This window comes from Neomonachus schauinslandi, chromosome 3 (assembly GCF_002201575.2).
Source record: "Neomonachus schauinslandi chromosome 3, ASM220157v2, whole genome shotgun sequence".
NCBI classification, from domain to species: Eukaryota; Metazoa; Chordata; class Mammalia; order Carnivora; family Phocidae; genus Neomonachus; species Neomonachus schauinslandi.
Genome location: NC_058405.1, coordinates 167,261,875 through 167,287,142, shown reverse-complemented (window position 1 = coordinate 167,287,142; position 25,268 = coordinate 167,261,875). Strand labels below are relative to the sequence as shown.

Here is a 25,268-nt window from a genome sequence, read left to right as displayed (position 1 = left end):
GAGAGACAGCACAGCTCATAATTCTGTTGACTAGCATTAGATGACACCTAATGGAAATACTCAAAGGCGTGCTCATTTCATAAGTCTATTCTGTTTCTTTTGTTTAATTCTCCTTATATAGAGCCAGGTTCCCAAGGACTTAGTATTCTGTCTCATTTTCCAAGTGATTAAATACTCAATTAGCTGTTGGCCATCAGCACTATGAGGGGGATAGAACCTTAAGTTAGTGACACTTTTGACAGACCAGAGGAAGTCTTCACATGATCACACACACTCTTGACCCCACAGTTGTCAGAGAGCCTAAACTCCTGGATTCATTTCACTAGGAGGAAGGACAATTACAGTCACACCCACGGTGTCTAACCGAAAGCCAGATCCTCCCCGTCTTATGACCTCATCTTCAAGCACGGCAGCTTTGCCGTGTCACACAGCTATAACGAAGTTCATAATGACCCCAAACAAGTTCAAGGTTACTCTAATGTTTCCCAAATCAAAAACAATGCCCTGTATTCTCCCCAGATCAAGAGGTGATGATCCAGTCATCCTGAAATAAGACTGCAGCAAAAATCAGGCCTCAGAGCAACTTGCCCTTTTGTAAGGACCATGAAAGCGAGCGAAGATTTACTCACGCCTTTCATTTTTTCCCCTTCAGCCCTCCACGGTCCTCACTCTCTTTGTCAAAATCACCAAGTTCCTGGTTGCTGGGGCAATGAACAGTAATGACGACCTCTAACAAACAGACATCAGTTCCTTCTGCCGGCACTCTGGCAGACAATAATTTATACCTCAGACCCTGCACTGTTTGCTCATACATAGGGGGCTCTGTGTGAGAAAGGACCTCCACACGTTTCCTCTGAATTCTCATCCTTTATAAGTCTGTTAGAAAAGAATGAGAGATTTGCTCGAGCTTTATATCCTCCCCAGGGACTTGGAAATACTTCCCTTTTTCATCCACCTCAAAATGGCAGAAGTAGGATTACTTCTGTAAATCCATTTACTGCCTTTTGTCTGGAAAGAAAACATCATATGTATATCTACACATAAGAATATGGTAGAATGCTTTTTTAAAACAAAAGACTGAAATAAGAACAATAAAGGAGGTGAAATGGCTCTCTGGAATAACCTCTCATCACTACTATCACCCACCCCCCCACTGAAAATGTTAATTCTCTATTACCTTGAAACTCAATATTGAGAAATGTCCATCAAAAGACACTAACATCTGCCAGAATTTCAATGGAACTTAATATTCTGCATTTAGAAACCATAAAGGTGAGGAGGGTATACATTATATGCAACGAAGGAAACATTCCCTCCGCTTCTCCCTCTCAGCAGGACTCTCAGTACATGGACGGGAAAGTTGCAGTGAGTTCAAAATCACTCACAGCATTTTTCTGTTGCTACAAAGGCAAATTACAAAGACAGATTTCCTCTTTAAAGACAAAATTCATATTTTCATCAACTCATCCCACATGCACACATGCACATATGAAATGGTCAGCGGGGCTTTGTAGCTCCAGTGTGATTTGATACTCTTGGAGGATTAATGCCTAAGCTTCCTTAAATGTCAAAAAGCCATTCAGGGATTTCTGACCAGACAGGTCCCAGCTGCCCAAGTCACCTTTTATAAAATCAGATGAGCTGAAAATTCAAAACCCTACACATAGTAAACATGAAAGGAGATTAATATGGCATTTAATTTGCATAAAAGGGAACTAGGGGGTGGAAGTGAGAAATGTGGGGCTTTTTTGTTCTAAAAGTAAAACCAATAAACTAATTACACAGAAAAGCCTATAATCATGGAAGATCTTTATAGTCATTGTTGTTTAAACACAGAAAAAGAAGCAAATAAAGATGATTCTAAAGTCTGAGGGAGCATATACTAAATGATACTATTTTATGCATCTTCCTTTCTAAAATATGATTTTATACATTTTCAAGGAATGAGTAATGAGAGGGACAGGAAATGGCAGGTCAATATGATCAAACCTACTTAAGAGTATCGATAAGATATATATATATAAGGAAGGAACATTTTATCTGTATGATCATCCTTTAAACCTGCAATGTGTCCTTCAGTCCAAGCTCAAATAAAATTTTTAAAAAGGGGGTAATATTTCATCAATTATAGAATAATCTGAAAAAAGCCACAGAAGTCTCTAGTATAATACTACTGAAGAAAATTAAAATTTTTCCCCAAATCCCTGAATTCACAACCATTTTGTGTTTCAGTTTTACTTTAAAGTCCAGGTTGGCAGGGTGCCTGGGTGGCTCAGTTGGTTAAGCATCTGCCTTCAGCTCAGGTCATGTTCCAAGAGCCCTGGGACCTAGCCCCACGTCGGGCTCCCTGCTCTGCGGGGAGCCTGCTTCTCCCTCTCCTCCCTGCTCATGCTCTCTCTTGCTATCTCTATCTCTCTCTCTCAAATAAATAAATAAAATCTTTTTTAAAAATAAATAAATAAAGTCCAGGGTGGCTATATTCTGAAGAAAATAGTCACTCAGGGCCCCTTATCACATATTACCTTGGCAATGGCATAGATACGGGTGCTGGATGGTTCAGCCAGCTCTCTTCTGAGATCTATGTTGGATGGCCATTCTTTGTTCATAGGGAGACGGGAAGTGAAACCATCTATAGACGGGTGGCACATTCGTAAGGCCTTCTGGAAACTCTCCTCAAAGGTGCGACCAATAGCCATGACCTGTAATGCACATTTAAGAACTTGTATTTTTAAAAAAGAGCTTATATATATTGAATTTGAAACAGAACTAGAAATGGAATGTTTTTTAGAAAAGACGTTGGAACAAAACATGTAAGAATACTACCCAAATTTAGGTGTTGTTATTGTTATTTTTCTTTCTCTCTCCTTTTCACCATGGTTTTGATATAATGGGTCTTTAACAATATTAGGTCAGTCTTTTACCACACCAGGAATTTAGCTTTATTTGTTGAGACTGATGAGGAAATTACCTGCAACTGCTCTGAACAATAATATTAAACTAAGGAATAGGTGGAAAGAGAATATAGACCCTTCCTTAATAAAATCTTGCTTTTACGCAGATGTTATTTAGAATAAAAAACAAATGAAGAGAAGCCAGACATATACTAACACAAAAACAGAACTATTTCTAAATGGGTTATCAGTCACAATCCAAGACAGGTTGGCTTTCTTTATAACGAAGCATTAATATTAATAAAACCTTCAGAATCATAACGAATACTGACAGATTCAGATTTTGAATGTAGGTGGATCTAAATTCCCCATGACAAATTCGATGTGTCTTCCCACGATCTTTACAGCTGATTGTTCACTAATCAATTAGGAAGACCATGTAGTGATTTCATTTGGACAAGATACAAGTCAGAACTAAACTTAAATTGTCTTCAAGCCTAACCAGTTATTTTCAGTGGATAAACACTGTCTTTGAATCTTTCCACGGAATCATAGATTGCTATGCATTTTGGGTCTCCAATTTAAAATAATAACAGTGATAATGCTGCCTTCAGTAAACTTCTGTGATTCCTCAAATAGACCCAGATTCCCATTCATGTCAGTTTGGTAAACCTTCATGCCAATTGTGTGACAAGATACATATTCAAAGATCACTAAAGCCAAACAGATAACCTTTCACGCTGCCCCCAATTTAATTAGAAGTAAGGAAGATTCTCAAGAGCAGAGATGAATAAAATGTTAGTCCAATTCAGATAGGTATAATGATATTTGAAGGGTTACACAATATGGTCATAGACTTGTTAGCCTAAGTGTGAGAGAGACTGCCAGAAATGAAAGATTTTATGGTGCTATCAAATTAGGAAAATATTTCTGGAATATTTAATACAACTTATAAGTATTACATACTTAAAAGTTGGCAATAAAGTAACTGGTTCTATAAGTAACTCACCAGAAATTATTATTTGTAAGTACACTGTACATAACGGTATATGGAATATGTTCAATAAAAGAAAAACAAACCTACCTATATAATAATAAAGGAGTACATAACTGTGTTTGCTCAAAATTTGTGCTTTTTAATATTTTATATGATTAATATTCACCTTCATTAAGTGAAAATTTCACCATTTTTCAATGGACTGACTGACAGGACCCTAGCCCTATTCCCTGACCCTATTCTTCTCCATTCTCAAAGCACCTGTATGTAAACACTGTATCTTAACTTTCACCACAGTTGAATTCATATTACACTTAGTTCTATTTCTGTATTCTCAACTTACCAACTGCAGATAACATGTAACAAATATCTACATCTTATTCACTGTATCTTGCATGGAGTAAAAGCTGGGGAAATGCTTCCCAACTTGAGTTGAACTAAATGTATGATGGGAAATATCCACTGACAATAAACGTCCCTTAGATTATAAACCCTAAATGAACACATTACAGAAATTATCTCATCTTCTTTGGCCTATAAATTTTACTGTGAGCAATGTGAAAAGGGATACTTCCCATAAAATAAACTAAATAACAGCTGTTTATTTGACAGGAGAGCTACCAACAAAACTTTCCATGGCATTTGAGTTTTAATTCTATTGTGCACCATGAAGCATGAGAGAAAAAATAAGATTTAAAGCAGCTATGAAGGACTACCAGTTTTTTGTTTCTTTTTTTACAACTAGTAGGACATTTTAATTTAAAAGGTCAAGTTTTCCTTATCTGTCATTACTTTAAAATCTTGCATTAGTATCTTGGAAACTAAGGAAACCAAAATAGTAATAATTCTCCCTTTCATGCATGAATCTGATTGATCAGTAAAATGTCTTTTCTTTTTTTTTTCTTTTCTCCTGCATTGCTGATGGATTTAAGCTGAACTTCCTGTGATTGGTGGTATGCATTTCTGCAACGGCTAGTCTGAGGATAGCTATAATCTGTAACACAGGATAAATAAAGGCCAACATAGAACAATATGTCATAAACAGTTCTTTGCCCTGTAATCTAACCAGCTTAGATATCTAGGCATAGACCAAGAGCTCCTACATTGGCCATATAGAGACAGAGGTGAGATAAAATAAATAGATAAATGATAGATCAATAGATCAAAAGAGATTGAGATTCATGCATACTGCTGGTAATCAAAAATTCTACCCGTAAACAATGACAACAATACTGATGAAACACACTTATTTGAGATTCATTATGAATCTACCTTAAAAGACATTACTAAAGATTTACATGTATTAATCCTAAATCTTATAAGAACCTCCCAAGGTAGGTATTATCATCTCCAATTTTCAGATGGAAAACCTGAGGGCCAGTGTCTTGCATGAGTGTCTCTAACTAGTAAGTGGCAACTTGAAGAGTAAAACCCAAGCTCATTTGGTTCAAAGACTCATGTTCTCTCCACTTATGCCAAGCCAACTGGATGCAAGAAGAAATAAACCCCTGGGTGGGGGAAGGAAGAGAGTGACAGTCAGAGGCAGGGGTCTGAATTCCTTTCTTTTCTCCTGTACAGAGGAGCACTGTATCTTTGAAGATGGAATAATCAAAAGCTAATTTTAATTTCAAATAATATAAAAAGGGACATTATGAAAAATCTAAAGGTCCTAAAAGCTTAGACCATTTCAATATAATGAAAGAGGACTTCATATCCCATTGTGCTCTCCTCAATTTTAAACTTTGCTGCTAGATGGGACATGAGAGATCTTCTAGTTCAGCCCTTTTCTTTTAGACATGTAGAAAGTGAGGTCCAAGGAGGGTAAAGCCATAATTTGTGTGAATAGATTAAAATTAAATTCTTAACCTCAGCGCAATGGTCTTTTTGGTATACCATTTTATATCATGTTATTTTCTAGGTCTGTTTATAAAACACATTATAACTCAGTTGTTTATGAAAATATGTTTTTCATATGTGCAAATATATTATACATCCACATATACAGGCTCTCCTTTCAATTAGAAGCTTTTAAGATCCATTAAGGGGAAATGTAACAAATACCTTATGATAATACTCAGAGAGATGTTGAAACACCATGGAGGAAATGAAATTCCCATATATCCTCCAATCAAGAACCCAGTATCCAGGCAACCTGAATACTTCTAAGGATGTTAAGGATTTGACAAAATAGCTGAGAACAAGAATAAATAGAGGAATAAACCATGGACTCACCTCTCCCACACTTTTCATAGAGCTACCAATTCGGCTAGACGTTCCATGAAAACGATCAAGATCCCAGCGAGGAATCTTGGTAACCATGTAATCTAGGCTAGGTTCAAAGCAGGCTGATGTTTTCCCCGATACAACATTCTTGATTTCTGGAAGTGGAATTCCTAGGGCAATCTTTGCAGCAATGAATGCCAGTGGGTAGCTATAAAAGAGGAGATATTTTTTTTTTCTTTCAGCAATGAGCATTAAAAACAGCCCAAAACATAAATTGGTCTTTCTTAGAAATTCTAGTATTATTCCACATCAGGGTATAAAACACATCTGGTTCTCTGTTCTGTATGAAGATTTAATAGCCGCTTACAAAATAATGTGAGTCATGATAAAGTAGAGAGACACGGATCACGAAAGAATTCACTCTCTATGCCTGACATTCAATGCAACAACTGCCAACCTTCACCTCTTTAATCCAAAATCAATGACTTCCTTGATAAGGTGCTCACTTTTCTAGAGCCTCCACTAAGATAAGAATCTGCAAAATATTCTTTTGAAAAGATATATTGATGTCTGCACCTAGAAAGACAGTGGAGTTAGCTGGCATTGTGGGGTATTCAACAGTCAGAAAATGTAGTCATTGCAAGCTTGGGTCCTTGCTTTGTCTCCAAATTATTTTTGAACTTGGGACTCCTTACAAAACTAACATTCTAGGAACTTAACTGGATAGTTTGGGTAATTATATTTGAGAATATAATTCACAGAACTGTAGAATTACATATGATTCTTTTAATACATCTCCCTCATCTGACAGATGAGGAAACTGATAGGGACAATAAGTGATGTGTCCAAAGTCAATAGGAGAATTGGAAGGAGAACTCAGGTCTCCTGACTCTTGCTTAGGGCAACACCTCCCTGCCACTCCATACAGCACTGCGGAGCCATATCAAGCAAAAAAACTTTACAGGTAATTGTTTAGTTCACTTAAATGCCATGTAATTTAAATGCCATATGCTAAGTATATTAATAGAAAAATGTACTAATGTTCCCTTGATTTATGCTCGCCGGCAGTTTTTAAATGGGTAGCAAATTCACTTATTTGGTTGCAATATTTATCTATAGAAAAATCCTACAGTGTTTGGTCCTGCAGAGTTTTGCTAAAATAAAATAATTTATTGAATGCTTGAATCAAGTAAACTATACTATTTGCCTACCATTTACTATATACCTGAAGAAACCAGTTGAGGACTAAAGTTGAGAATTAATTTTCACTTTTTAACAATATCTGCAAAGTGCAATTAGGAAGCAGATTTTTTGCAGCCTGCTTTGACCACCCAGATTTTGATTAGTTTATGATTAGCCAGCAAACAAAGCCAGCAAGCAATATCATTTGCTTCAATCTGGAAGCAAGCTCATTAACAACCATGTCCTCAGGGTCCTAAATGATTTGCAGCCAGCATACAGAAATGGGGACTATAGCTTGTAAATGCAGCTCAGTCTTCCACTAGCTGTCAGTTTTCCAAAATTATCTGCGAAGAATCTGCAAACACATGGTCAATCACTCTGATCTTACCCAGTGGCCTTTGAGGCCAGGGCGGAGCTTCGGGACAATCTGGCATTTACTTCAATGATGCAGTATTCCATTGAGGTAGGATGAAGGGCAAATTGAATGTTGCATTCACCCACAATGCCCAGGTGGCGAACAACATTGATTGAAGTACGTCTCAACATCTGAAACTCCTCATTGGAGAGGGTCTGGGCAGGGGCCACGACAACTGAATCACCTGTACATCCAAGCAACACTTGTTATTTGGCAGCATATCTAAATAACTAACTTTAGTAACTTAATCTATTTGTGTGATACAAGACACAGATTAGTCTAAGGGTTTGTTGGGAAAATAACTGTCTCAAAGCGATACATATAAGGCACATCAGATACTCTTCCCTCTGATTCTTGTTTTGCCTGTATTACTCTGACACATTATTGACAGAAACTTCTCTAACCTTTCCCAAGTTCATCTAGCTACCAAGGTCTCGGTCATCTACAATTTTAGAGATCTGCAATTTCCCTGCTCTTCATCTCAAAATCTCTCTCTTTTTTTTTTTTAAAGATTTTATTTATTTATTTGAGACAGAGAGAATGAGAGACAGAGAGCATGAGAGGGAGGAGGGTCAGAGGGAGAAGCAGACTCCCCGCCGAGCAGGGAGCCCGATGCGGCACTCGATCCCGGGACTCCAGGATCATGACCTGAGCCGAAGGCAGTCGCTCAACCAACTGAGCCACCCAGGCGCCCTCAAAATCTCTCTTAAGTTCTCCCTTCTATAAACGATCACTTCCTCTTCACCCAAACTGGCTCAGCCCTCTGTTTTACTTCACGGGGTTTTTGTGAAGTCAAAACGAATGTGAGGTTATTTTCAATACCATGAAATACTATTTTGTGTAAAATTTTATTGCTAGTCTATCAGCTAAGAATAGTAATTTAAAGAAAAGAACTTAATAAAGATGTCTATGGGTCATCAGAAGCATGAACTGAAGGCATTACTATAATTCCTGAAGATTCTTTGCCTACCTGTATGAACACCCATGGCATCGACATTTTCCATGTTACAGACAGTGACACAATTGTCATCAGCATCTCGGACCACTTCATATTCTATTTCTTTCCAACCTGTCACTGACCTCTCCACCAGAATCTGGTTGGTCATAGCAAAGGCCTGGAAATGGGTGACAAAAGATATCAAAGAGTAAGGAAAAGCACTGGTTTAAACACGGATATTGGGCAAAATGCCCTGGCTTAAATCCTGGTCAGCGTCAAAGTCTGAAGCCTAGTCTCCATCCTCCTCTATGTTCCAGAAGGCACAATGTGTCAGAAAATCAGTGAGGTACTAGGAATAGCATCCTGCAGTGAATATGCTTGATTTACATTATTGAGGCTTGCCATTCAAAGTGCTGATATGACATTAAATCAAACTAATTTAGGAAAAAGAGAAAATAATTGAGCAATCAGGCAGAGGGAAATGGAATTATTTCAGCAGCAAGGCTTCTGTAAAACCAGAAAATGTGATAAGTGTGAATAAATATGGAAAAATAAGTCTAAAGACTCTGGTTTTCTCTAAAATAGCTGAGAGCGCTTTGTACAGTGACATACATAATAAAAGTCAGTTGATGTTGATGAGGAGAAGAAAGGATAATAATGGTTGTAAACAGTTAGCCAAGATGGCATACGAAACTTGGGAATTAGAAGAATCATATGCGACTATTATTATGGTTAATCACCGCCTAAGTGATTAAATACCCTGAGTCATATATCATATATGCCTGATTAAACAGATATGAATTAGTATATAATTATCATTTCATATTTATTGAGTACCCACCAGTGGGTAGAATACTGAACCCAAAATATGGAAGAGGCAGTCTCTGACTTTAGGACATTTAGTGGCTGAAAATCCAAGACAGAAATGTCTCCCTTTGTCTTGTAATATTTTTGATTTGCAATGGCAGCAAGAAAGGAAGAGAAAACAATTGGGGAAAAAACTTTGAATTTTTTCAAATTATTAGCAGGCAGTATAATGAAATAACTCAGTGTTAGTTGGGTGGTGTGTGTGTGTGTGTGTGTGTATTTTAAATGTGTCTGAACACTATCTTTTTAACCTCAGTGAACACTACAGCCTCCTCCATGTGCAACTGAAAATGTAACACATTTGTCCCCACAGCTGCCTATGATGAGGTTTTCAAAGTGGTTAGAAAACTCTGTAGCCAGCATTAACAATTTAATAATGATTCATTTGTCATTAGGATTTCATGCTAAAAGAGGAAATCTGGGAAACAAAGGGTATGGATTGGGGAAAGCTCTCTGCATTCTAATGGACTAGGCTGGATGTTTTGACACAAGGACAATTGAGATCAAATTCACCTGCTGCCTCAACTTCCTTCTTTCCAGTCTCAGATTTTATACAAAAGACTAATTTTGAGACCTAGATGAGTTAATGCAGCTTCTAAAGGTGCTAAATGTAATCTCAAGAGAATAAGGAGTAGTTTAGGAATTAATGATAAAAGTAATTACTTCAAGGGAAAAGCTAGGTTTTCAAAAAAAATTCAATGCCTTATTGATTATTTTAAGGAATTTAAATAATTAAAAACTATCCCATTTTAAAATTGTTTTCATTGTAAACATTTTTAGACAATTCAGTATTCAGAACTTTTACACTGTAAAAATATATATTTTTAATAGAGAATAAGTATACATGAATACTAGTATTAAAAATATTGGGAACAACTAATATACCAGAGGGAAAAAAAAAATCACCTCTATAAACATTTCTTTTCTTTAAATACATGACTCATAAGTCCATAATGGAAACAAGAAATATTTATATTGATATATTTTCCTTTTTGGGGGGGTTTGTTTTGGCAACTCTAGAAACACTAAATCCCAGTTTGACATGTAAGTTTGTCATTATAGATGTTTAAATATATTTAATTTTATTTATCTGTTCTCAAATCCTATGTCAACAATTCAAGGGCCACATTTTGTTTCACTCTAAAGAGTAAGTAATGACAGATAGAAGCTGTGCTTGGTATTTACTCAGCACTCTCCAAAGTAGCCCTTATAATAATCCTATCCGATTCAGGTCCACAACCACCATGTAAGGGACATGAGCCTCTCAGCTCTACACACATTCATTCATTCAGCCAGCAATTACTGGGACCCTACCTCACCAGGCATTGTTCTATTCGGTGAGAAGAGAGCGTGGGCAAAATTCTCTGCTTTTGTGGAGCATGTTTTCTTTGATAATGTCTAATTTATTTTTTGGAACATATCTTAATTTTTAATACTTAAGAAAAGAACTATTCAGTAATATGTTAAAGTGATTTTGATAGCACATAGAGTTTGAACACTCAGATCTCACTTTGGCTTATATGAGTGTGTGGCAGTTGGCAGAGAGCTCACTCATTTATGATACCAAGAGATTTATCTTGTATATATTTTAAACACCTGAATTTGAGGGAAAGCCAATCTACTCAATGTGTTTTGTTTCACTTTAGATGTCATCCATGTCATATTATTGCAAAAATTATATTCATTTTTCTAATCACTAAAATATATTTTAGCATGATGGGTGTTTGGGAGCAGATTTTGAAGCAGAGGGAGATGGAACTGAATTGAGTTTATACCACTGAAATCATATAGTACAATAAAGATGGAGTGACCATCATCAGTTAGCATGATCACCATTAGTCAGAGTGACCATCAGTTTTTCTAGTCCCGTCTAGGTTAATGCTGTGTTCCAATGTAAATAACTGCACTGCATTTCCCTTCCAAAGGTACTGTCTTCTGGACAACACTTTTAGAAAACATGACAGTGGTTTAATAATAGAGAAAAGGTGATTTCTCATCTACATAACTTTCTCTAACTGAAAGGGCATATCAAATCCGTTTTCTTGGGTGGTAAGAATTTGGTCTGTGAAAATACATACCTTTGTGCTGAGGTCCAGTAAGATCTCCTTAGTGGGACAGATGCCTGAGCCTAACCCACCCAGGGCATAGGCAGAACGGATCATCACTGGGTAGCCAATGGTGTCTGCAGCTTTCAGAGCATCCTCGATCTATCAATAAGAAAGACTCAAAGTTTTAAAAGCTGACTACATTAACAGAAAAGACCACACCAAGAGAGTATAGCAAATCAGGTAAATCAGTTTCTTTGGGGAGAATGACTATAGAAATGCTGTATTATTCCTTCATTTCCTTCTGAAAAACAAGTGCTGTTTTACAAATTTTAAGTAAAATTGTAGGATTTCTTTAATACACAGTAAAGGCTTTCTCTTATCTTTTGTTATAAATTTCAGTCTGCCATATAAAAAAAATGAAACAACAGCCCAAAATGAAATAATCATTATGAATTTGAGAACGGGAGCCATATTGAATTTTTAAATTCAGTTTAAAAGTCTTCATCTCTTAATGATACAAGGTTTTCTACTGCTGAAATGAACTTGATATTACTGCAATAGGCCATTAGGAATACTGTATAGAAAGAGATTTTCATTTTTCAAGTTCAGTCAGAGAGTAGTCTCAGAAACTTGGATTTTTTTTTTTTTTTACCTTACAGAATATAACATATGGTGGCTATATTTTTCTGTCATGGAATATTATTACACTACCAATGGGAATGTAATTACACCTTTTCCATATGCCTGTTTCTCATCCTGAAGAAGCAAGGACATAATTAAATCTGGCAATAAAAGAATAAATGTATGGCAGGAGTTTTCCAAATGTTCAGCAGAGCTATCCTGGGACTATTCCTGACTGACAGCTCTGCAACATAGTATGTACTTGGTAGCGTTCTTTTCTGAAACGTACATGGCCCATTTTAGTTGTCCCAGCAGTACTTGCCCTTTTCCCTAAGGATTTGCCTACTTTTGCAATGGGAAAGTTGCATCAAAAACTGCCTCCAGAACCCCCACTTCATTGACTACATGTCTAAAATCAAGAATAAAGTCAGGGATAAAAACAGATATATAGCAAGCCAACTTTAACTTGGTGCCTTGTAATAGCCTATCAATAGGCACAGGCTACAGTTGAAAATGATTAACAAAAAGGAGAAATAATCTTTCCTCCCTAAACATCTAAGCCACAAGTTTCTCAGTCATGAATCTCACTGATTAGATCCAATGGCTTTTTCTAGATGATTTCATTTTTAGATGTTTATTCCATTCTAACAAGAAAATTTCAATCCCATCATTCCCCATTTGCAGGTCATTTGCACACACAAGATACGTAACTGATCCCAGAAAGTAAAAATCACTTTGGCATTGTAGGTTGACATGGTTCTTTGTTTTAATTCAAGAGATTTGATATTCAGTGGCACTTCATCCATTGATAAACCGCTTTGTCTCTGGGCTTTTGCTTCCCTTTTCATAAAATATTAATACCTATCCCAAACATTTCAGCATGGAATGCTGCAATTAATACACAAAGTCTCTGAGGTACTAACACATTTCTGGAAGATAATACATGCAAATATAATAATTTAACTATTATTTTTATGCATGACAAATCACTCTCCCTATAACATAAGACAAAAGAATGACCTTGTTTCTCCAGAACAAAGATTCCTTACCGATTCCACTGCAAAGCTTGGAGCAATCTTTTCATTAATTTCATTCAGTTTGTCTGAGAATAGCTGCCTATCTTCTGTGGCCATAATGGATTCAACTGAGGTCCCTAGGACTTTCACACCATACTCCTTGAGTACACCTCTCTTGAATAGTTCCACTCCTACAGAAGAACCAAATATAATCAGTTTTTAAAATCTCAAACTTTTATGTCTTTTTTAACACATACCTGAAATACAACTTTTTTGAACCTTAAAATTAACTCCAAGAAGCCATCACAGTCTACAATAGAATTGTACTTAAGATAATAAAAAAAAAAAAGAAAAATTTGAAAGAGAAATTCTGAAGACATTCTAGCAAAATATGTTGCTGGTGACATTACTTATATTACCACCTTCTCCAAATGGTCTTTATTATCCTCATTAATAAAAATCATAGGATACAGTGAACCTCTAGATTTTAGTATATTCCCTTTCCTTCTAAGGTCCAATCCTATAATGAGATTCTCTTATTTAAATAATCCCAGTGATGTGGGTATCTATCTGGGTTAAAAATCATCAAAATAATGTTTTCATTTAACATGCCATCTGACCTTGGCTAATACTTTTATATTTGACATATAAATTACTTCGCCAACGGCTTACCCTAACTAGCTCATGAGATTCTCATTCATGATCTAGTTCCAAAGATTTGAAGCCTTGTAAAAAGGACAGAGTATTGGGCTCAGCAGATGCATGAAGGGATGGTAGAGAGATTGATCTATGTTATCATGAAAATATATGTGAAAGCCAAATGCTACCGGGCCAACATGTAAGAGCACAAAGCATTTAATCAATGTTAAATCTCATTTTTTATTCATAATAGTTCCCAGGGTCTCACTGGTAACAGAGAAAAGCAATATGCTGAAATGGAGCAGGGAGATCTCCCTTGGCCACCCCAGAGCATTAAAGTAAAAGGTTTCTTTTTGTGCCTCAGCTGTTCTGTGAAATAAACCAGTAATATTTATCATATGACATTTTCAGGTTGCTGTTTGCTACCTGCTTCCTCACATATTAAAGAAAAGCTTTTATGAACACATAGAGCATAATTGTTAGATAGAGTCAAACAAAAAATATTACACATAAATGCATGGGCCAAAACTCTGCAATTAAACTTAAAAGAACTCACCACAGTTCAGAGCTGTCTGGCCACCCATGCCTAGAATTAACCCATCTGGCCGTTCCGCCTTGATGACCTCAGTGACAAACTGAGGGGTGATGGGGAGAAAGTAGACAGTATCTGCTTGCTTTAAGCCCACCTCGTTGGTTTGCACTGATGCAATATTTGGGTTCATCAGGACAGTTTTGACATTTTCTTCCTGAAAGAAACAAAAGGATTGAGAATCTGAACATATGGTCTAAAGGAGAGAATGACCATATTCAAATGAAGGGTCTGTATTGGGTGATAAAAATTTTAGGTTATTTTGTGGGCTGTAGAGATCAGTAATAGGACTGGTGAATGGGATGGAGGGTAAAGGAAGACAAACATTTAGTGAGAGGAAGGAAAAAATTGCTTGAAAATAAATCTATTCAAAAAGAACTGGTTACCTCATGAGGTTCACCCTGAATTCCTTGCTAGAGGTATCAAGCAAAACTGGAGTTAATTTCTATAGAATTTGACTAGAGGTCTATGAATACTACTGAACTTTATAGCTCCACTGACTGTAAAAGACTAAAATATTTTAAAAATTAGTCAAATATAAAATGGAACCAGAGACAACATCAAAGAAGCTTCCCTTTCCAATGCTTGTCAGAGACCAACACGGAGTGCGCATTTAAAATGCAAGATGATGTGTTCCCTTGCTGGAAGCACTGAGAGCCTTCTGCTGGATTCCATCTTTTTAGATTTTCATGCCTGTAATATTGCTTTAACAAAGAGCATCATACAACTCTTGATACGTACTATAGTAAAAGAAAATGACCATATGGCAAAAAAATAAAATAAAAATATCTGTGTGTCTGTGTATGTATAAAGGTATTCATAGCTCTATCTTATTTCTGACATCTGGAGAGACCTCAAAAATAATTCTTCATGTAGGCTATGAAGGATAATAGCTTTATAAACTAGGATGAGGGCGATACAGCAAAATAATTATTATAAAATATGGCCATATGGCTCTTATTATTTTACCTATTACCACGTCAATTTTGAACTCTTCTAAAACATCAACAAAAATTCAGATGAGAGTATAGAAATCATCCTTGAAAGCCCTATATGTCCTTGGGGGAGGATCTGAATAAAATATTAAATATTTCATATTACTTTAAATGCAAATAGTCCCTTAAAACTTATAATGTACTCTTTTATCAATTTATTTGATTTTTATACCAAGACTACAAGAGATATTCCTACCTCACAGATGAAAAAATTGACATTCAATAAGGTTAAATGACTTGCCAAAGATCTTCTAGCTGATCAAATGGCAAAATTAAGACTCTAATCCAAGTCTTATGGTTCAAGTTCTATGCCCTTTCCTCAGTATGAGTCATCTCTCAAGATTTTAAGAAATTGGTTTTTAAAAAGTATTACTAAGAAATTTTTGAACAAACACATACAGATAAACAAATGCATTTAAAATATAGCTTGGAATTTAAATAATTAAGTCCAAACTGAGAATACACCATCAATAGAAGTTACAGAAGGTCTCACTACTAAAGAATAGCACCAAAAGACTTAAGTATATTTGTAAGTATTTTCCTGAATGTGTTATACAATGAATACAGCTATTTTTGTAAATCAAATTATATAGGTAAAGGTCCCATAAATGACTGTGATGAATGTCCATATATTTTAAAACTTAAAATTATTTCAAACTATACATTTTATATATATATATATTTTTAATATAGTTCTGGCTACAATACATGCACCATCTGATTATTTTTAAATATTTAGTCCATAGGGGTGCCTATGTGGCTCAGTTGGTTAAGTGTCTGCCTTTGGCTCAGGTCATGATCCCAGGGTCCTGGGATCAAGCCCTGCATCCCGCTCCCTGCTCAGTGGGGAGTCTGCTTCTCCCTCTCCCTGTGCCTGCCACTGCCCCTGCCTGTGCTCTCTCTCTTTCTCTCTCTCTCTCTCTCTCGCTATCTCTCTCTGTCAAATAAACAAATAAAATCTTTTTAAAAATTAAATAAATAAATATTTAGTCCATAGATTCATTTCTACTAACTTCCTAGTTAATCACAATATTATCGCTAATAATTCTTATTCTTCAGTTAAAATATGTAACTTCACATAATGGATGTAAAGCACACAAAAAAATGTAAGCTATGAAACTATATTAATTCTTTATAAAACTACCAAATAGGATAGAAAACCATATGCTACTTAAATGTATTTATAAACCCTGAACACACTTATATTGTGTTCTAACCAATCTAAACCACTGGACATCCTATAATTATATAAAGAGAAATTGAATCATAATACAATGAAGTAAAGTGCTCCTTGAAAATGTGCACGAAAAACACATGTGCATATGTGTGTGTACCCATGTGTATGGAGAAGAGTATTAAAAAGTAAAAACAAATGGGAAGAAGAGTAACGTAATTGGGGACTGCATTCTATTTTTTTTTCAACAGACATCTGTCAGGTGAAAATCTTTGGATATAGCTTACGAATACAACAAAAGAAAAAAAAATTCTGGCCAACTGTTTTTCTGTATTTGTTGTCTTAGTCCCCTGCCACCTACTCTGTGTGGCTTCCTCCTAGCCAGGCCTCTGGTGAATGTCTTTACACTGCAAAGCCAGAGGCGGGGTCACAGAAGAGCTCACATTGCCCCTGGATGGCCGATCAGCACCAAAATGGGGACTATCCAAGGAAATAAGGACAGCAAAGAGAAGCCAAGTTAGCTCTTTCATAGAAATACTTTATAAATACAGTGAAATGTTTCTAAAGGTTTGCTTTGCTATGACAAAGGGTTGGGGAGATCTTGAGAGGCTTTGAAGGGACAGGGAGGGTGTTCTTCCCAACATGAGTATCAAATCCTCATTTCCACATGAAAATCTGCCAAATCATTCTGGTCAGTCATCCAACCCAAGTCATAGATGGAAAATGGGGTCCCCTAGTGACAGGTAACAACTTCTAAAGCTGGATAAAAGGCATTTGTTGTCTTTGCTCCCTCAACTTGATCTTGCCATTTCAACCACAGAAATGCCTGAAGCATCCTCTAGAACATTTACAACATCTTAGAGCACCAAAGATACCCAGATTCCCTCTTTCATACAAAAGACAAGTATATTTTAAATGCTCACTGCCTCAAAAGAAATGAGTAGTATCTGTAAACATGGCTTTTTTATGTTTTCAGTATAAATAGGTGGTAACATAGATAATTTTGGAGATCACTCTTATGTTCTTGATTTGCAGGTGTGCAAAAAAGTTTGAGAAAGTTAAAAATTTCACCTGTGATCAAAGTTTCTTTAATATAAGATGTGTGAGAAATAGTTGATAAAATCAATTACAGTGACTTTGAAAAGAGGTAGTGTCATAAATCTAAATTATAAAATACTAATTAGACTCATTAAAGGAGTATATTAATTCTTACAAAGATCTCTCACCTTCATGGCTTTTACAGCTTGTGATCCTGAGTAATCAAATTCACCTGCCTGACCAATGGACAAACCTCCCGATCCTAGGATAAGGACTTTGGAAACCTGTAAGCAATAAGAAAATGACATTGCTCTGGTGAGTAAGATGGGGAAAAAAGGCAATTTCAAGAGCGGGGAAGTCTAACTATATTGTCTAGGTTTACATGGTGATTTAAAGGACAGTGTTTCGAAAAATATGTTAGGAAAAAGACTAACAATTTTTTTAAATTTAAATTCAATTAATTAACATAATGTATTATTTGTTTCAGGGGTACAGGTCTGCTATTCATCAGGAAAAAGACTAACAATGTAAACATCTCTAATTTCAAAGCAATTTCCAAAGTTCAGGGAGTTTTTTTTCACTTAAGTAAATATTTTGAGATGAGGTCTACATTTTACTTAAAGATATATAAATATCTAAATATAACTACATAAATATAAATGTAAATATATGCACCTATGTGTGTGTGTATATATATATATATGTATTCTTACATATATTTAAATAAAATTTAAATGTATTACATTGAACATTCCATGGTTTTCTTCTGGACAAAGCAAGACTCTGGGTCTTCCATAACAGACAAATGAAAACATAGAAGGCAAGGAGACATGGGTGCACCTTCATAATCACATTTTCACCTTTACATTTTGTGCCAGAAATATTTACAGAAAATACAATAAGAAAAAGTTCATGTCTTGGCAATATACTGAAATTCTACAAATTGTATATAGAATTCCAAGCAGATCATGATTCTGCTTATTTTTTAGCCAAAAGTGTCAAACGCTTCAGAGGAGAAAGATATTCCTGGTCACCGCAAAAGACAAGGACTTGGGAAACCTGGTTTGCCTCAACAAACATTTATTGGATGCCTACTACATGCAAAGGCACTGCTGAATCCCAAATTATATCTTTTTTCTCACCATTAACAAAAGAAAAGCGTCTGAAGAATGTGATGCTCTGAGAAGAACACTACACAGTAAGCACATGACTTCTTATGCTACCAAGAACCCACAGTTTGATTCCACATTGAGTGGGTGGATTACCTCTAAACTTTCCATCTCAGGAAAAGAGGCTGCCCTGGAAATCCTTAAAACAGATCATCCAACTCAAATTATCATTTCATGTAAACATGTAATTCAGTTTCCTTTATTTATAAAAAGAGTCAGTGTGTATATATATATACTTGAAACTATATATACATTCTTCTAAATTTTATATAATAATGATGTAGGTATATATATGGAGTAACTATGAAGAAAATGGGTAGAAACCTTATCATGTTAACCTATACATTTACACAAATAAGGACTCAAGTTTGTGCTATAGCACTACTTCACAGGTAAAATCATATTATTCTATTCACAATGTTGAATAATAATTTTTGTAGTTGAAACAAAAAAAGTTCTATCATCTATGATGATTCTGTAATCTGAACTGTATCTCAAGCATACATAAGACTATAGTTTAAGTAATAGAATGTGTCAAATTCTAAACTAAAAGCCTATTCTTTATTAAATTATTTTATTACAAATTTCTAGAAGAAGTAAACTCGAAAAGATACGATTTTAAACCAAAAACACGAAAATTCCAATGAACACCAGCAAGAACAGACCAAATAATTAGATACTAAAATAATGGGTAATTACAATATTACCAATCATCTTTTATAGACATTAAAATAGTTAACATCATTCATTTAAAAATATTATCATGATAGAGAAAATCAAAAATACATAAACCAGAAAGAAGCCCACATATACTGACCTCAACTCGACTTGCAACTAGTGCTGGTTTGGGCAGAACTGATGTAATCGTGGTACCTTTCCCTTTCTTTATCAGTGAGAAAAAAGAATCAAATAGGTACTAGAAAAAAATAGAACCAACTAGTTAGAAGCCGGAAAACTCATAAGGTTGCTAGATAAAATACACACGCCCAGTTAAATTTGAACTTCAAATAAGCAACAAATAATTTTTTAGGATAAGTATTCATATGCAATATTTGTTTTTTGCTTTTCTGCCAAAATTGGCAAAACTAAATATTTACTACTATAAGAATTAGATCAAATAAACATTTCTAATTGTTCACTTCAAATCCTATCAAAAGCAAGTTTTCAGCAGACAATGAACATTTCAGATCATGCCTTCTGAGAATGTCAAGCTTTCATCCCCTTAATTATGAGTTATTTTCTTCTAAATGGTTTCTTCTAAATAAAACTGTAGTTATACAAAAGAAATTAAAGCTCTATTACTTATACATCCTAAAGTTAGAAATAACTGGATTTTGAAAATTTCTATCAGCTCTAAAAATATCTCCAAAGCTTATTCTTAAACTTTACCAATAAATTTACTTCTATTGTTTCACTAGACATGACAAATTTCAACAAAGATACTCATTTTGCAACTATCTGGCAGGACAGAAAAAGAATTAAGCGCTACTCAATATCACAGGTCTTAATTTCAGTGTTCCTAATCTGAAGTACTACTATGGGCAAAATATTTAAATTTTAAATAAAAAAAAATAGTATTCAGCATGCATTAGGCAACAGACGTATGTAACCAAATTTTTTTTATGCGTTTCATCATGGGTTGATAATATCATACTGATTTGGGCTATTTAGAATCATTTCCCAAAAATATTTTAAAAATGAACAAAACGGGCGCCTGGGTGGCTCAGTCGTTAAGCGTCTGCCTTTGGCTCAGGTCATGATCCCAGGGTCCTGGGTTCGAGCCCCACATCGGGCTCCCTGCTCAGCAGGAAGCCTGCTTCTCCCTCTCCCACTCCCCCCCGCTTGTGTTCCCTCTCTCGCTGTGTCTCTGTCAAATAAATAAATAAAATCTTAAAAAAAAAAATGAACAAAACATATATATCTGAAAAGGCAATTGAGGGATGAGAAAGTAGAGTTTACAGAGGGAAAATTCTGATTCTCCTCATTTTACCTAGGTGTGTTTTCTGAGAGTATCTGCTGACGGGGAGGAGCTGTCTGTATTACTACCAGAGGCCGTAGGGTGGGGGAGAGGAAGTCACACCAGACTTTCCAGAATTTTCTGTGTCACCACAAGCTCTCGTTTGAAAAGGTGACCTTGAACACTGAACCAAAGCTCACACACACAAAATAAAAGTATTTGAATTAAAAACAAAACTCCACTAAGCATTCCTTCTGGTTCTTTTCTTAAGCCATCTGACTCATGTAATATGTGCGTGCATGCCCTCTCCCCTCCCGCATACCCCTGCCCTTCTTCCTTCTCCTGATGCTGTTTATTCTCTCTTCCTGGCTACACAACCAGTTGCCATAGGGATTTTTGTGAAGTCACAGATGGGGGATTAAAATTTCATTTCAGTTATGAGAACAAGAGAGCAAGAGGGAATTCATTTGCATAGTACAACAACTGTAAATTTCAGAACTAAATATATTAGAATGATAACGATTTAAATAAAATAACATCACGTCAGGTTTCTTCGGGGCTTTCCCACTTTAAATTTTAAAAAAGACAGAAATTTCCTCCATGATATTCATGGGCGAAATCTTAATGCAATATACGTGTGTTATCAAAGCACTCTTCTTGAAAAATGTTCTGTACCCAAGATCATCTGGGGTGGGGATGTTTGTTTCTCAAGTTTTCACATAAATACATTTCTGATTAAAAAGAAAAATTAAGTTTACAATAGGCCTCATTTCCTGACATACCTCAGTGTCTGTGGGGCCTGGGCTGACCTCTGGGTGGAACTGTACACCGAAGAAGGGTTTGCTCTCATGCATAATCCCCTGAAAGAACAAGAAATAGGAAGAAATTCCTTCTGTAACCATGACTGTCAACCAGGGCTATGTATTATTCAGTGCACAATAAAGTTCAAATTTAAAAAAACTGAGTTAAACACTTAAGGACATTCTAACAGCTAACAGTCATAATAAAAATAGGCCAACAAGGACTCAACCAAATGTGGTTCCCTCAATGAAAACAATTGATTTGGTCTATAGTCTTTGGGCACCCCCTTCCCAGGGGCTGTTCAGAATAAACTCAAATCCTCTTCTTATCTCCAACTCCTAAATTACTTCTCCAAAGGTCTTCTTAAAGGCTACTTCAGAGCCAAGTGAGTCTCAGAGACCCACACAGACGAGGCCCAAACAGACCTCCACCAATCACCCATTAGCAATGAATGAGGAAGACAGTCACTGATTAACCACTCAAAGAGTGGATCTCAATGAGCCAACTGATTAGAGAATAAGACAGAAACGACTTTTTAAAAAAGCAGAGGGCTATGGGAAATAACCTATAAAAAGAGTTCTTACACACACACACACACCAAAAAACCCACATAAACAAAGTGTCTGGATAACAAGAGTATGAAAGTCCCTGCATTACTTATTGCCAACTGAACAGGTTTACAGAGAGCACTTACCTCGTTGGTTTGATCATTGACATTCACAAAAAGTGGTTTCCAGCCAGCAGGAAGGGTGCTGTCCAGGGCATAGCCATGATTCTGAGCAGTAATGAAAGCCTGTCTGTTTGTGATATTCAAAACAGGCTGATTCTGCCCTCTGGAGAGAAAAGGAGAAAAAGAATAGGGAAAAGGAAAAGTGAAGAGAAGAATATAAATGCATTCGTTGTAAAATAGTGAATGAGAAAAACCTATTAAAATGTGAAAGTTTCAATTGCTTAGTGGAAATTACTCTGTGAGAAAAGTCACAAATTGTTAATCCCAATAATTTTAGCAACAAAAATCAATTCAGGAAGCTTCGCTGTGTGTTAAATACCAGCTCTATTAAACTTCTACAATCAGTAAAAAGGGAGACCTGCGCTCATAACAAAAAGTTAAGAGTTGCTCATGAGCTTAACAGAGAGACAAATACAAGCGATTTATGTTAAGGGAGATAAGTAATTTTAAAGCCAGAGGAGTTTTTGTGAAATGATAAAGAGATGACTACTCTGTCCTGAATCATTTTGAATTACATTTTGTGAGGAGGGTGGGCCATGGGGGAAAGCACCACGCTGAATAAACTGGTATCATGTCGGGTAAGGAAGTAAAATGGAGAGGATCTGAAGAGTCTTACTCTTCACTAGAGTCTTACGATGTTATCAGTGCCCTGATATCAAGCTTGGAAACCAGAACAGTTTCCTTTGGAATATCATTTGATGGAGCATAATAACCTTGATTTATGCCAAGGGAAGGAAAATAACTTTAAACTATAGCAACATTACTGTTAGAGAAGGCTCCTTTCAAACATGCAATAAAAGTGGTATCAGGTAGTCAGACAACTGTGAACCATGTAATAGTACATTTACCTGTTTTTTCTGAAGAAAATGGCATGTAAGTTCTCTAAGGCTTTTGTGTTTAGTTATTAACAGTATTTCAGAGCCAGTCTGACCTGTAAACAGAAGCGTAACTGTCTTACCTATTGGGCATGGACATCTTGTAGGTTTTGGCACCAGCAGCCAGCCCTGTTATTAAATTTCCTGTACTGATTCCAAACAATGGCTCCTTGCGATCACTCTCCAAAACCTAAAAGAGGGATAATTTTTATTAACCAGAAGTACCGTTTCAAAAAAAAAAAAAGATGCTCCCTCTGAAGGAATAAAAATGAAACATCCTTTTTTTTCTTAATTCACAAAGTAAAGAGAATATGAATAAAAAGCTAGACTATAAATAAGAATATGATTGACAAACGTGTAGCATTAGAATTTTAAAAAATGTACTTAATATTCAAACTAAACAAAACTTAATATTTCTTCAGAAACTCAAAGGTGTTACAGCTCCTGAGGTCATGGTGAGAAACACGAATTGTCATTTTACAATTGTATAGAAAGATATATTTTGAGATTGGATTCTAGCTCTCTTAACTAGAGGACACAATCCCAGTTATTCTGCCTGAAGAAAGGTTCTTTTTTCCTCTGGGACTTTCTCCTCACTGGTATTCCTCCCATATAATATCTGCTGACACTGCCTCAGAGGTCACAGATAGAAGCACTAAAGAATATCTGAATACCTAACATAGATTACAGCCTTTTCAGCTGCACAGACTCCCTCCACCTCACACACAGATGCACATTACCCCCAGGTTTACTGCACCTTTTTGACATTCTGGATTAGTGGTTGTGCAAGAGCAGGGTTCCCAGGTCCTCCAGCAATTAAAAGCCCATCATACTCCATCTTGGTGAAATCATGATTCCAGGGAACTAAATGCACTTCAGCTCCTCGCTGGAAAAGAAAGGCAAAAATGATCAAGTCAATAACATTTTTCTTTGCCAAAGTGTAATTTTGTCTAGACCTTCTCTTGACTAACCACTCCCTAAAGGGGAGGGAAAAATAATACATGATTCAAACAAATAATGCGGAGTGAAAAATTCCTTGGTGGCTCACTGTATTTTGTGTGATGTATACGAAGCCAATGGTCAATAAAAAGTGGAGAAAAAAACACGATTAAAGTTTTGATCCTGAAAAAATAGATAACACACTTTCCTGTATTTCAGGAGGTTTCAGAGCCTAAAGAATTCATGACCAGGCCACAAGGAATATAGATTATTTTCACTAGCTGTGGTAGAGAGAGTGACCAAAAAAAAGAGAAATCCATTTTCTGTAAAATTTAAGTTGGTCCACCTCTCACCTTTTTCAGTTTTGGTTTTTTTTTAATCTGACTAAATTTTCATCAGTCTTTCCTAGGGTTTTCTCATACTATCTGTAGAATCTATACTCTGATAGGATAATTAGAACTTTCGTATGTAGAAGTGGATAGGAAGATATCTTTGATGGTTTCCCTAGAAGCATTTCCTGAGACAAGGATTTGAGGGAAAGAAGTCTATTTGGCAGGGTTTCTAAGAAGTACCAATAGAAAGCAACACTGTGAGGCACCCCAATAAAGTATGCATTACCAAGCACTATGGACAACTAGAGTTTCAGCCCACTGGGGAACTCTGAGAGCCAGTGTAGACTATCCACCCTCAAGATAACTCAATCATGGGGCAAAGGAGTTGAGATATTTACACACTGACTTTCTCTAGTCTTTGGGTTGGGGCTGTTCCAGGGATCATTAATTCTGTGGTATTTCCTTCCTACCAGCAGGCTCCAACCATCTAAAGAAAGCCCTCAAGCAATGAAGTGCAGGCATTTGCAATTGGAGGATGGGCAAAATGCCTTATAATGGTAAAATAAGAAAGAGATATACACAGGACATTGACAGAATCTGCTACTGAAGAGTCAAATGCAAATTTTTGTTAATAAATTGACCAGAATTTGAAATCACGATTTGGATATCACTGATATTCTCTAACAAAGAGAAGGTGAATTGAAGAATTCCTCTATCCTCACACTATTTTGGTGTTATGCAAATGTCTGTGCATGCGTGCATGTGTACATTCATGTTTGAGATATATATAGAGAGAGAGAGACAGAAACAGAAACAATCTGTGACCTCTGAGG

At 36.0% G+C, this 25,268-nt stretch overlaps 1 protein-coding gene across 1 annotated transcript in view; it reads right to left on the bottom strand.

Annotated features, from left to right (window-relative positions):
* Positions 1-25,268, bottom strand: part of CPS1 (carbamoyl-phosphate synthase 1) — a 123,499-nt gene that overhangs the window by 63,791 nt on the left and 34,440 nt on the right. The window contains exons 8-20 of the mRNA XM_021702784.1: positions 23,922-24,050; positions 23,248-23,354; positions 22,254-22,392; positions 21,541-21,618; positions 19,619-19,717; positions 17,821-17,916; positions 14,393-14,582; positions 13,231-13,388; positions 11,591-11,719; positions 8,679-8,823; positions 7,682-7,892; positions 6,121-6,319; positions 2,523-2,699 (exon numbers count right to left, since the gene is read on the bottom strand). Of these exons, the coding sequence (XP_021558459.1) occupies positions 2,523-2,699; positions 6,121-6,319; positions 7,682-7,892; positions 8,679-8,823; positions 11,591-11,719; positions 13,231-13,388; positions 14,393-14,582; positions 17,821-17,916; positions 19,619-19,717; positions 21,541-21,618; positions 22,254-22,392; positions 23,248-23,354; positions 23,922-24,050 (1,857 nt within the window). The remainder of the gene's footprint in view (positions 1-2,522; positions 2,700-6,120; positions 6,320-7,681; positions 7,893-8,678; positions 8,824-11,590; positions 11,720-13,230; positions 13,389-14,392; positions 14,583-17,820; positions 17,917-19,618; positions 19,718-21,540; positions 21,619-22,253; positions 22,393-23,247; positions 23,355-23,921; positions 24,051-25,268) is intronic.